The sequence below is a fragment of the Eulemur rufifrons genome, chromosome 5, assembly GCF_041146395.1.
Source record: "Eulemur rufifrons isolate Redbay chromosome 5, OSU_ERuf_1, whole genome shotgun sequence".
Taxonomy (NCBI): Eukaryota; Metazoa; Chordata; class Mammalia; order Primates; family Lemuridae; genus Eulemur; species Eulemur rufifrons.
The window spans coordinates 13,428,428-13,443,152 of NC_090987.1; the positions used below are offsets into that span (position 1 = coordinate 13,428,428).

Sequence of the window (14,725 nt, forward strand, 5' to 3'; positions counted from 1 at the left end):
GTGCAGATCAGTTATCTCTACTGCAGTTTATTGCCCAATAAGCAGCATATCTACGGTCTATGCTAAAATGAACTTCCAGTTCCATGAAGTTTTCTATTAGTAGCTACAAACAGGAAAAGTAGTAACCTTTAATTTTTGCAGTGAACTGAGTCTAGTATAGAGGCAATGCTTGGGAAGATCCTTTGATACTAAGTAGCTGCCGGTTTCTTCAGGTGTGCCTTTATTTGCATCTTTTGGATCAATATCTAGGTCCTGTGAAAAATCAGGGAATGTAAATGATGAGGTTAATGACAGTCACAACATAGTTTATGACATAAGATATCTTAACAGGTATTGCTCTCTCATGAATTTTGGTCTGAGTAGGTTATCCCTAATTGAGGATTAGAGAAACAATGAAACCGACATTCTATGGTTATAACAGGAACTCTCAATTCTGCACTAAGCCATTTAGAAAGTGAGCTCTGAAAGGAGAGTTTCCTTTCAAACCATTCCTAGGAACACTTCTTAACCTACTCATGTTTGTTTTTAAAAAAGTGGAGAGAGCCCCATTAGTGTTTGACTCCTGGGTTCTCTCCCTCTCTGTCGTCACTTTTGGGAAGGTGCAGGGGGATGTATATGATTAGGATATTTAAGAAGAATAAATGGGCATGCCGAAGGCAACCTTTCCCCTTTTCTTCTTTGATGGCCAACCCACCGGCCAAGAGCAAGAGGTGTTCTGCTCCTCCAGAGAGAAGCCCCCAGCCTCTGCCCCTGCCCAGCACCCTGGGAGGCCTAGCCCTGTCCGGTGCTGCTGCGACTGGGGCGCAGGGCCGACTAATCGAATTCTGGGCTTTGGTGCTAGACCATGTGCTCTCACACGAAGCAGTGTCCTCCGTGAAGCCTCTAGCAGTAATAAAAGTGATACGCTGGGTTTCTGTTTGTCTTACTCCTTGCTTACTTCTCAGTTTGTCACACCTATGTAGGAAAGAGGGGTTCTATTTATTGGCTTCTTTACACCAACATAAAATAAGTACCACACCTAAATGTTTGAAAAGACAGCTAGATTTCTGTTCTTCTGGGATACTACCTTAACTTGCCAAATAAGACATAACTTACAATAACATATTGGAAACAAAAGTTTTTAAAAGGAAATTATTCTTGACATACGTATTACACATTTTATTTCTTCACATTTGATATTCTATTTAGGATATGAGAAATTAAAGGGATCCTTCTGGAGTGAACTTTAGATATTTCTATATTTGATAAACCTGAGGTGTTTTGGTAATTATTAAATATTATGATCAGTGTTACTAAACTACAAATAAACATACATATATACACTTATATAAATATATACATATTTCCTTTATATTTACCATCAACTTTGTTTTTAAAAATTTAGTCTTAGTGAGAATACATCACTGTATTTTAAATAAAAGAAAAAAGGAGAGACTTACCAGTGGAAAATCGGTAACATAGGCATCACACATTATTATTTCGGGTGGCTTGTAAACTATACTTGTATAGATTATCATGACGTTGGAAAATTCAGCTGCAAATCCTAATTGAATCTGAACACCACACTGAAATTTAAGACACATACTTTCTGGAAGTTCTGAAAAAGAACAGTACAAACAACTTACAAAAAATTATTTAAAGAGTGCTTGGTAAGTTTTCTGATGACAAACATAGAATACCTTTTATGGGGCAGAATATGGTTAGAGCCTTTCTTTTACTTAAAAATATCATATAACTAACATCATATTGTTTAAACACACACATACACACAAAATTAATGGTCACACTATAGTTTGTTACCTTTAACCATTCTGCTAACTCTTGAACATCTGTACTACCTCCGTGTTTTACTGTTTCTCTATTGTAATCAGTATTTCTCATACACATATTTAATGCTTTAGGAATGTTGACTTTAGCTATGTAATGGTTCCTCACATATAGGATAAACTGCTTTCAATTTACATAGAATATAAATATACTAGTTTCATTGTAACATTTCCAAAAAGGATAATATCAATTTTTAAAGTATTTGTCTATTTGATGGGATTCAAAAAAAACAAGAAATACATCATCAAAGTTTTCATTATTCCTTAATTAGTATTTAAATCCACCATTTGCTAGATTTCTTTCTTAATTATTAATTTATTTCCAACTGTGTGGATTGCTGAACTTAGCATCATTTACTTATTTATTGAGGAAGGAGTCTTAATATTTTTTCTCTTACCATTTTGTATGAGCTCTTTATTATTAAAAAGTTACCTACGTATTACATTTGTTACAAATACTGTTTGATCTTTTAGTTTCATTTTATAAAAGGTTTTGTTCACTGTTGGTCTGTACCACTGTATTTTTGTTATTGTTGTTTAGATCTTTTTTAGGGAAAATACAATTTCAATTACTTATCCAGTTATCTGGAATGGCAAGATAATACATTTATGGTATTTTACATTTAATGTGCTTAAACTTAAATTTATCAAAAATATATCTTAGAGAACAAAAACTATTTTGAAAATAAATATATTTTATAGAAGCTCAATAAATACAATTATTTTTCAATTATCTATAATAAGAGATTCACAGAACAGATATTTGGGACTCACAGAAAATCCAAAATCTTTATTTCAGTCAACAATTTAAACTTATTTTTTCACTAAATCACACGGAATTACTAAATGGTAATTAAGTAAGATATGATTTTTATCTCATCTTCTTTACTCTTGATCACCCAAGCTACCAATACCAGTGTCTGAGAGAATGTTCAGTAATATTTATGAGCACAGAACATTTGCTAAGCTCCATGTGTGTCTCTACAAGTGTACTCCCATCTGATCTCTACCACCGTATAAAGTAGGTGCTATTTCTTATCCCCATTTTATAGGTAACATGTTTGTATCAAGTGATAGAGACCAATGAGAACCCAGACCTGGCTGATTTTGACAGCTGCACACTTCAACAGGTCACAATTTAGGATACTCATATTAGACAAATGGAAAATTAACCCATTTTAAAAATAGAAAAATTTAAAAATCATCATTTAAATTTTACCAATGGTGAAAATAAGCTAAATAATTTGATATTTCCAACATCAAATAAATCAGTGTAATATCCATAATTAAAACATTTGCTTAGTTTGGGATCTGCCTTACTAGGCCAAAATAGTTTCACTATAAAATTGGGAGAAAAGAAAAAACTTAATGATTTAACATAAGTATATTATAGAAAGATCTCACAAACAATAGACTTTACCATACCATGAGCCTTGGCCCACTGTAAATTCCGCACCAGAGATTCTGCAGAATGTTCTGTTCCTTGTATTGGATCAGTCAGTGCTCTCTTCTCAGATAAACTACTTCGAATCTCTAGTGCCTGTTTGCCTTTGGTAAGGTGGCATTTCCCCATATCTAAAAGATAAGAAAGTAAATATTATTTTTAAGACCACCAATTCTTTTGTTATGTTTTAAATATTTAGGCTAAGAACTTTCCTACAAATCAGGTTATATTCTCAATATCGTTCATTCACTCAACAAATATTTCCTGAGCACCTACTATGTGCCACATGTGGTTTAAGGTACTGGGGATATACCAGTGAACAAACACATAAAATTATTGCACCAGTTCACTTTTAAAGGTTGCTTCCTAGCTTTTGTCTTCCATAAGTCTACTTAAAGATCCCTAATCTCCTAGGCCTTAAAATCCACAAAGAACTAAAAGTATATTTCTTTACTGAAAGAGCAGCCATGATAATTTGCATATCTATGACCAAAGTTAAAACAAGCCACATTTACCTCAAATATCTTTATTTTTAAAACAGGAAATAATGTGTTAAAACCACCCATCTGGTTAAAGCACCACCACTCCTCTCCCCTGACTTGAAGTAACCATTACCAAATGTAGTATGTATATTCCCATGCATATCTTGATTTTTAGTCATGGATAGGTATCCATAAACAATGGACATATGTAGAGTTCTACATGCAATAGCTATAGAGAATTTCCATTTTTTTCTCAAGCACATATGTGATGTAGACAAAAATTAATCTTGCACTTGGATATCCTTAAAGGAGGATTTAAAAACTAAGTTCATCAAGAAAAAAACAAACTCAGCTTTTTCTAGCAGGGTCTCAAAATTTCTGTAAAGTCTTCTCTAATCCTGGGAGAGACTACTCATGGGCCTTTTTCTGGGCAAATAAGCAGATTTGGCAGCACCAAGGCACTAGGTATAGAAACAAGGTAGAGCTCTGAGGATTCAACCTGATTTCACAATGGTGCCTGGGGTCAGTCCTGTAGTCTAAGTAATGCTGCACAGACGGCCTACAGCTGAGTCAACACGGAAGGAAGGAAGAAATTAAATAGCAGGAGTGTTGTTGAACATTACAGAAAAAAATTGTTTTATAAAGTAAACACTAATTCCAAACCCATACAATAACAGCAAGAATAAAATAATCACCAACAGGGAACCCTGAGAAGGTGTATTTCCCTCTCTCTCTCTCTCTCCTTTTTCCAAGTAATTGTCTCTTTATTTTTTATTTTACCTTCTGCAACTTCATCCAGTAACACAGTAATTTTCTTGTCTTCTAATAATCTATCTTTCAAAAATTTCATAAAGATCCCATTTGCTAATCCAGAATGCTGGATTTCAAAAGCTTCTGCTCCTTGACACCTTGAGAGCAACAAAATAAAGACATGAAATGAACCAGGCACAGAAAGGCAAATACCACATGTTCTCACTTACACGTGGAAGCTAAAAAAAAAAAAAAAATGAACTCATAGAAGCAGGGGGATGGGGGCTGAGGAGATGCTGATTAAAGGGTAAATGTTCCAGTTTGACAGGAGAAAAAATGGCAAAGTATCTGAGGTGGTAGCTATGTTAATTAACTTAATTCAGCCATTCCACATTAAACACATACATCATAGCATCATTTTGTACCCCACAAATATACAATTATAATCTGTCAATATCCCATAAAAATAATTAAAAAAAAGAAAATTTAAAAAAGGCAACTTGCCACATGGGACTTCTGTACACAGTGGAGCCTCCTTATCTCTCCTGCCCCTTGCTTGACATCCCTAATTAAAGAGTTAATCTTTAAGCAGGAGCTAAATGCTTTCAGGCTTAGTGATAAGATAGGAAGACATGAAATGCTAAAGTCAATTACTTAGAATTTTCTACCCAGAATGTCAAGGAGGCAAATTTATGCCTAGATGTCTATGGATATTTCTAGGCCTTTGATCTACAATCAAAAAGAAGACATGAAAGAATAGTGAAATCTTCAACATAAACATAAAATTTTCTTACGTGGCATATCCAAACACAATATTGGCAGTGACTTTTAGTGCATCCAAGATTGGAATGGTATCATCATAGTCATTTCTATTTAAAAGGGGGGAAGAGAGAAGGGCAGATACAAATGTGAAACTAAACAGCATTCTTAAAAGAGTATAAATAACATAATGCTATTTTAGTATATATAATTTAAAACTATAGACTCAAACTTCTTTCGTCTTGTCAGCTACAAATTAACCCGAAATAACCGAGGGCTCCTACACTATTATTAAGACAGTAGACAGTCATATCTTTCCTTTTAGCTTTAAAACTGGAGTTGCATTTGAACTCTGGCATTGAATTTTAATAGGTAAATGCTGAGCAAGCAAAAAATAGTAAATCTTGGAGGAAAAGTCATTGCTTCTATTCCTTAGTAAGGCAACGGCAGACAAATGGGATCTGAATCTTCAAACACCTGCTTCAGCTATACTTTCTGTATCTCCAAGACCAGGACTGACTAGTGACCAGAGGCCCTAACTCTGCAGGTGTTGGTTTTGTTAAGTCCCGAGGGAGTAACTGTGGTGATTAGGACAGACATCTAAAGGCATTCCTGAGAGTTGAATCCCTTCTAGTATAAGCACCCACGCCCCTTAGTTCTTCACTTGTGTTCTATGGTAAATAGGAAAAGAATTAATATAATCACATATAAATGGAATAAATATATTTTCCTCTAGTTTTATTCTTTCGGTTTCAAGGTATAATTTAAAATTCACGAATTCAAATGGTTCTTAGCATATCACAGGTTTGCCTTAGGGTTTAATTTGTCAAGGTTGATAGTTAACTCTAATATAATTGTTTAAAAAATATTAGAAATTTTACCTTTTCCTACACATATCCAACAAGAACACATTGAGTCCAGTTTCTTTTTCTTGCATCAATTTCAGTATGTTTTGTACACATAGGCAATTTTCAGACCTGTAGGGATTTGGAGCATCAATAGGGACCATAAAGCTGTTCCCAAAGTTTTCGTAACCATGTCCTGCATAGTATAATAACCCTGAGGAGAGAGAGAGGAAAAAAGGGAGGTGTTAATTCTATATACACCATAAACACATAGCATCATTTTTCAAAAAAAAACTATGACTTTTATTTTCTTCAAATTGATGTAAGCCTACTTAAGCAATACCCGATTATAAAGTCAATGTTAATTTGCATTTAAAATTATTTTGTCAATAGTCTTAAATGATGCATTTAAAACACCAAAATGCTATCTGAAGTGTATTCTAATTCATAAATGCATTAGATTTGTAATCAATGGTGTAATATGAAATGCAATTTTATATTATGATGTATAAAAGAAGGTGGCCTAGGGCTTCTTTGACTCATCTGCCTCCTACATGAAGCTAGGAGATTTTTCAGAATAGAGACAGTCTTACGTTTATTCGTGTATCCCTAGCACAGAGCAGGGATTTCTTTATAAGGTATTTTAAAGTTAACAGTAAAAGGCACTTAGGGAACCAAAAAATAGTTAATTCATTATAATTATAGCCCCAACTCTCCCAACAGAGAATGTGGCTCTGAGAACTAAAGACAACTTGCTTCACATAATCCTAGAGGGCAGAATCTAGGTTCTGCTTTTCCTGAATTTCTATTAAAATGAGGAAAATTACTCTTACATATACAACATTTCTGGTAAAATGAGAAAACGGATACACCCATTTCTTCACTGTGGGTTTATACTGCAGCTCATGTGTGCACTGAATACAATCATGTAGCCACTGAGGGAAATGAAAAAGACAAAGTTCCTGCCCTTTAGGATCCTGTAAACTAGTTGGAGATTCAGCCATGCTCATGTTATGATATGAATCAACAATGAAAGTCAGCATATAATTAAATGCCACACATCATGTTATTAGGGCAACAATGTATGAAATGAGCAAAGTGCAGAGGGGAATATCAGTACGAGGTAAACAACAGGGGATGGTCTTGAGAGAATGGGTAGAATTTGGAAAGGCAGAGAGAGAGAAAGTGAGTGAGTGGGCATGCAAGGTACATTAGGGGCAGGAGAACAGAAACTAACAAGGCTTGGACCTGGAATGACTCCTAGCAAAAAAGAGACTGGCCTAGCAAGGAATTAAATTATGGTTGTAAATGAAAATAAGAGTATACAGATAGGGAAAGTAAGAGTGCACAGTTTTGAAAATCATGACGAAGGCGGTGCATCTACTTTAATAAGCAAAAAAGATGAGGTAAGTGAAAAGATAACCACACAAGAGGAAAAATATCTGCATATCATTTATTCGATAAGGACAACTTCCATCCAGAATAAATAAGAAACTCTTCAGCTCATCAACAAAAAGAATAATCCAATTTTAAAATAGGCAAAGGATTTGAATAAACACTTCTCCAAAGAGGATATATGAATAGCAAATATGCACATGAAAAGATGCTTAACATCATGAGACACCAGTGAAATGCAGATCCAAACCACAATAAGATACCTCTTCATACTTATTAGGATGGCTATAATAAAAAGAACAGACAGTAATAAGTGCTGACAAGGATGCAGAGAAATTGGAATCCTTACTCATTTTTAGTGGTAGTGAAAAATGGTGTAAGAACTTTGGAAAGTTTAAGAGTTCCTCAAAAAGTTAAATATAGGATAACCATGTGAGCCAGCAATTCTACTCCTGGGTATATACCCAAGGGAAGTGGGAACTTACACCCACCCAAAAATGTGTACACAAATGCACATAGCAGTATTATTCATAATATCCAAAAATGTCCATCTGCTGATGAATGGATAAACAAAATGTGGTATAACCATACAATGAAATATTATCTAATTCTAAAATAATGAAGTTCTAGTACATGCTACAATATGGATGAACCCTGAAAACGTTATGGTAAGTGAGAGAAGTCAGACATAAAAGGCCACATATTGAATGATTCTATTTATAAGAAATGTCCAGAACAGGCAACTCCACAGAGACAGACAGAAAACAGATTTGTGGTTGGCAGGGGCTGGGTAAGGAGGAATGGGAGTGACTGCTAACGGGTATGGGGTTTCTTTTTGAAGTGATAAAAATATTACGGAGTCAAGCAGTGGTGACTGATGCTCAACTTTGTGAAGATACTGAAACCACTGAATTACACTTTAAAGAGTGAAATTTATACTCTTCTATCAAGTATTCAAAATATGATTCTACTTCCCATCGGTCTCTTTACTGCTTCTAGAGTGAGATAAGCTTATTTTTAACTTCCATGATTTTTCTCCAGCTATTATGTCTCCTTTCTATGTACTCAAACCTTAACCAACCCTCAAAGGTTATCTCAAAAGTACAGAATCTTTGGCAAGTTATCACCTGGTTTCTAGCTTTCTCATGCATTTCAATCTCTCCCTCCCTTGACATGCTGAGCAGCACTTTTTGACACTTAATCACATACTGGCTTTTACGGACATTGTACAGTCTTACATTTACTTAGTTTTTTTGTTTTGTTTTGTTTCTGAGACAGACTCTCTGTTGCCCGGGCTAGAGTATCATCATGTCAGCCTAGCTCATAGCAGCCTCAAACTACTGGGCTCAAGCAATCCTCCTGCCTCAGCCTCCCAAGTAGCTGGGACTACAGGTGCTCACCACCATGCCCGGATAATTTTTTTGTTTGTGTTTTTAGTTGCCTAATTTTTCTGTTTTTAGTAGAGAGTCTCATTCTTGAGTCTGGTCTCGAACTCCTGACCTCAAGTGATCCTCTCACCTCAGCCTTCCAGAGTGCTAGGATTACAGGCGTGAGCCATCGCACCCAGCCTCTACTTAGTTTTTTGGATTAAAAAAAGACCATGTTGACATTAATCTTTTACATTTGTACAGGCTGAACATCCCTTATCCAAAATGTTTGGCATAAGAAGTGTTTTGGATTTTTCAATTAGAGATATTCAACCTGTATACCATTTTCTTGGTTTTCAAAGTACTTTGACACACAATCTAATTTTAATCCATGTAACAATCTTTAAATGATTTCTACCCTTATTTTACAAATGAGAAAATTAAATTTAAAAGAGTAAATGATCTGTTTAAAACTACATAGCTGATAGGTGTTTGGCCTCGATTTATGGCTTTTTCCTCCCTTATATTAAGAGACTATAAAATTTCCATAGGAGGACAGATCATGTTCTTTATTTTCTATATCTCCCTCAGCATGTAGCATACCCCTTATCTGGATTATGGATATGATGGGAACTCAGTAAACACTTTACTGTGTTGTATTAGATTAACAATGCAAACCAATCAAGACAGAGTCAGATCTGGAGTCTGACTTCTAGGAGCAATGGTGCTATTTCAACAACAGGTATTACTTAGAGACAACCGACCAGAAAGCCTGCCTGCCTCCCTCAGGTCATGAAACACATTCTGGCTCCAGCAAGACTTGACTGGGGAGAAGCAACAACATCAAAGACAGGCTTAGCTTCCATTCATCAAGGGAAAAGCCAAGTGTAGTTCCATGATGTCAATGCCACAAGCCCAGCCCTACAAATGCCGAAATTAAGGAACTGACACCAAAATACTTTTTCTCCTCCCCAAAATGACTTACGAAATGGGCAAGCATTTTGTATCAAAGTCTGCAACCAAATTATATTGAGGGGGATTAAGTACTTTAATGTAAAACAAACTAGCCCATATCATTGTTTTTTTAAAATTCCATCTCTAGTAATACTCATTCATTTAATTAACTATCCCATTACTCAATGGGCTATCTATATAAATGTCAAAGAACTTAAATGTAGTTAGAAATATAATTCTGCAGATTAGATCTTTAGGGAATTTTATTTCTCAGGAACATGACTTCCAAGAATATAATTTGTCACAGATATTTATTTTTGTCTACAGAAAAAATAATCATTTAAATAGAAAACTTTCCCACTTGAGTGAATTTGCACTCCACCTAGCACATGCTCGCATGAGACCAGCAACCACCACCACCGGTGGACTTGCACAGCACTCACTATGTGCCAGGCATGGTTCCAAGAAAGCTCTTTAGTTGTATTACCTCTTATAATTCTCAGAACATATAGTTCATAACAAGGTAGGTGATATTATCACTCCCCTTTTGCAGATACAAAAACTGAGACACTGTGAGGTTTAAAAGCTCACCCAAATACAAATCATTAATAAGTGATATAACCGGAATGTGGATGCAGGCCAGCTTAACTGCTGTGCTGTTATATTGTCTCTGTAATCGACTACTGGCTTTTTAAAATTTTATTTCAGAATATTACAGGGCTACAAATGTTTTGGTTACGTGGATTGCTTTTGTACTGCTTGAGTCAAAGTTGTAAATGTCCCCATCACCCAGACAGTGTACACTGTACCCGTTTGGTATGATTTCACCCATTCTCTCCTCTCCTCCCACCAACTACTATCTTTTTGGTTCACTTTACTCTCAGAAAATATAAAATGTCAGTGTATCAGTTTTTTATTGTTTTACTACACTACTGCTTTAAACTTCTTCCCCCTTTTCCCCCCAAAGAAACCTCTGGCAGATCCTTAATACGTAAAAACTGATGAAAACTGTTTTCCTATAATTGAGGCCTGAAGTAGAATGCTGCCTAGTCCAAATCCCCAATCTAAAGGCGAAAAAGTGTTTAAATTTCTTTAATAAATTGTCAGGAAACTACAATAATAATGGCTATAATATTTTGAGCATTTTTAGTATTCCAGACATGGGGATAATTATTTTATCTTGCTTATCCTGTAACAACCTCATTAATTCAGGTCACTCCACTTTATAGATCCCTTTTGGCTTAGAAAAGCTAAATAACTCAAGCACAGTTATACAGCTAGTAAGCAGAAAAGCCAAAGCTTTGGCCCACTGCTTAACTACTGAGCTACGTGCACCGAGACTCTTCCAGGGTAAACAAGCCTTTGCCATATTCTGACCAGACTCTCATATTCTTCTCACAAAAGCACAGCTAAGCTGTAGTAAATGAATAGAGAATGGCATTTGGTGGGGTAGATTTCAGGCCAAATAGTTACTCTTTATCCTAGCTGTTTATATAAGATAACTAGAAATCTTTATCCTGATTTATCAATATCTTCCAGGACATATAAGTCAGTTGTTTTTGTTTTTGGTTCTTATTTTTTATGTCTATATGTGTTTAAAAGTGAATTATTTTCTGTTCTGTTGTAATTTCTATTTCTTTTACAAACCTGTGGGCAATATAATATAAAAGGGCATAAACTTGAGTCCTTCTGTTGTCCATATCTAAAGTCGTTCATGCTGAAATTCCTGTGACTCTGCATTCCATCCTCCCCCACACCCCTCGAGTACTATGAGTCACTTGGGGAGATCAACTAAAGGATTTTGGACTAAAGGTATAGTCCAAAAAAAAAAAAAAAAAATTAAACGTTTCTTTATGGTATGCCCTAAACCCTCAAGCCTCTACCACACTTACATTTAATGTAGATGTGTCTGGTGTTTGGGATATTCACAATACTTCAAAATATAATGCAGCCATCCTGTTAAGACATGAATCAGTAGGATTTAAAAATTTTCTAACTTTCTTAAGCTGCCATTTTGCTTTGATATGCCTCTTTATTCTGTACTCCAAGATGATGTATTTATAGCGGGGCAAAGCTTTAGCCTAAACTGAAATCTTGACACAGTTTTTTATATTTCTGTTTCTCTACTTAGCAGGCACAATTAAAAGTTTTGATTTAAAAAGCCAAACAAAGGGCTTAAAAGCCTGGATGACAATGTCAGTAAGAAATGAAAATAAACAATCAAGATCATAATTCTTCACATAATTCCCTTATTCTTTAAATACTTCACCAATCCAGAAACCTAAATTGGCCAATATTTTTCCCTTGCACCTCATCACTTCTAGTGAAAGCCTTTTCCTATTTAAGCCATGCAGGCACCTTAAAAACTGAGAAAAATTATATGAAATATATAAAAAATACTCAAAACAATTCACCTGATTCTAGACTGAAAATACAGGTTGAGTAACCATTATCTGAAACACTTGGGATCAGAAGTGTTTTGTGTTTTGCATTTTTCTGGATTTTGGAATATTTGCACACACATAATGACGTATCTTGGGGATAGGACTCACGTCTAAACATGAAAGCCATTTATGTTTCATATACATCTTATACACATAGCTTAAAGGTAATTTTATACAATATTTTTAATAATTTTGCGTAGAAACAGTTTTGATTGCAACACGTCACATGAGGTCAGGGTGTGGAATTTTCCACTTGTGCTGTCATGCTGGCACTCAAAATGTTTAGCATTTTACATTTTTGGATTAGAGATGCTCAACCTGTATAAGCCAATTACCAAGGTGGCACATTTATATAGTATATTCTTCCATATTTTCATAAGAAAAATGGATAGATTCACCCATTAGTCATCACTTCATGATGCTCACAAGCAAAGTTACGTTATTACAACATCAGCATGACAGCTGAAATCTCAAATCTGAAGTGTTTATCTTCCTAATTTCATTTGTGTCACAACAGTAATTCTCATTATTTAGAGGAGGAAACTCATTTAAACAAGATTTTAAGACTTTTCTCCATCCCTTATACAGCAGTGTGGTGAATCTTGAAATAATGGCTTTTGTTCCATTAAAAATTCTACTTTGAGAATCACTAGAAATTCTACCAAGCTTATCTCATCATATCAATCTAATTATAAGTAATAAAGCTAAATCCAGAAATTATTAAAGTAGAGTAATTTGAAAGATACAGAAGCTAAATTGATACTTTTTATTTATCGCTTGCATGTCTAACAACATGCCTGGAAAGGCCACTTTCCTGGCAGGCCGATGTTACTGCACAGTGTCATGGGAAGCAGCACTATTGTTCGAAACACAGTTCAGATGACCTCAACGGCTGGCCTTCCCATAACAAGAGATGTATTAAAACAAACAAATTACCAAAGCAATGACTTGCGACTGACAGCATACTCTGTCTCTTTAAAAATTCTTTACCATACATGCAGCATTCTTAACATATTTAAGAGAAAGAATGGGAAAAACCATTAAAAATTTACTGTTACAATTTTTGTAGGGATGCATCTCTAACTGTAACTGTATAGATATTTAATTTACAAATTGTTTTCATACGCCTCATTCACCAACATTTCTTTATTCAATTCTAGTTCCCATTGTAAGACTAGAATATACCATACAATAGTTAGAAAAATGAAAAGGAAACAAATATAATGTACATTATGTTAGATCCTTTTATACTAAAAAACCCCAAAAACCACACACAGTAACATTTTACATATATGAGTACATACTTTTCTATTTCATCATCAAGCTTACTATACTGTAGCTCTGGTAGTCAACAAAAAAGAAATCACAAAAGACAGGTAAGAATTCTAATAAGAATAATATTGTTTTGACAAAATAAGAAACAAAAAAGTAAAGACAGTAAGCTAATTTTATCCACATGGCATGAAGATCAAATCTACCATTTTTAACAAGAAAAATAAAACTTGTGTTCAACAATGTGTTCACTTTACCTTTATCTGATTTTTTAACTCTTAACCTAACTCATACAAGAATAGCAAGTAATTATAAAAACAAAGATTGTAAATATCTTACCGTATACTCCTTTGTCTAAAAGTAGCAAAAACTCATCCACAGCATTACGCATCTCATATTCAGTAAGATCCAACAGTGAAACAACTTTGAAATCCAGCTGTCTTAATAAGTTGGTCAATTCATAAACATCCACCAAAGGAGCTTTAAGTTTGGGGTGCTCCCAGTAATTCATATTTCCTATCAAAAGAGCAACCTTGTCTTTTGCTGCTTAAAAAAAAAAAGGGAAGGGCATTTAAAGGAAAATATAAAGATTAAAACAAAACCTATGGAATGGTATCATTACATTAATAATAAAAAAGTATGCTTTAAGATTGCATTATTTCATTTAAGATTTCATTATTATTTAATTTCATTTTAGAACTATTACTTTATGTAGCAGACCATTATGCTCTGATGAACACAAGAGGCTAAAAAACTCAAACAACTGAAATTAAACTTATGGATGCTTTTGAGAACCAGGCAAAGGATATTTGTTATTTGAAGCATAATGGTAATTAATATTAAAGTATATTTTTATGGAATTACAACAACAGTAAATAATATTCAACTAGACTTTTAGAGCAAATTTAAACAAGGAATATTTGAAATTGGGTTCCTGTCAAATTAGGTTCTGTTTTGCTGAGAATGGAAGAGGCTAAAAACAACAGAAATACCTAAAGGGACAGGAAGAATTCACATGAGAGCAAGTAAGGGGAAATACCAGGGACGACAGAAAGCAGAACTTCACAAGCACTGTATTCTTCCTGGGCAGCCAGGTGGACGTACTGTCTCCTCAGAGCTTCTTTAAAAAATATTTCCCATTTGACTGACATGAGGCTACTTTAGGGAAATGTGAAACTTTTTCTATG

General features: G+C 34.6%; 1 protein-coding gene across 2 annotated transcripts in view; it reads right to left on the reverse strand.

The window, feature by feature from the left end:
• The window catches only part of MALT1 (MALT1 paracaspase), a 56,313-nt gene that overhangs the window by 1,329 nt on the left and 40,259 nt on the right, over positions 1–14,725 (reverse strand). For both annotated transcript variants that reach the window (XM_069467963.1, XM_069467962.1), the window contains 7 exons: positions 13,878–14,081; positions 6,143–6,320; positions 5,297–5,371; positions 4,533–4,660; positions 3,252–3,401; positions 1,440–1,597; positions 127–252 (listed from right to left, as the gene is read on the reverse strand). In XM_069467963.1, the coding sequence (XP_069324064.1) occupies positions 127–252; positions 1,440–1,597; positions 3,252–3,401; positions 4,533–4,660; positions 5,297–5,371; positions 6,143–6,320; positions 13,878–14,081 (1,019 nt within the window). The remainder of the gene's footprint in view (positions 1–126; positions 253–1,439; positions 1,598–3,251; positions 3,402–4,532; positions 4,661–5,296; positions 5,372–6,142; positions 6,321–13,877; positions 14,082–14,725) is intronic.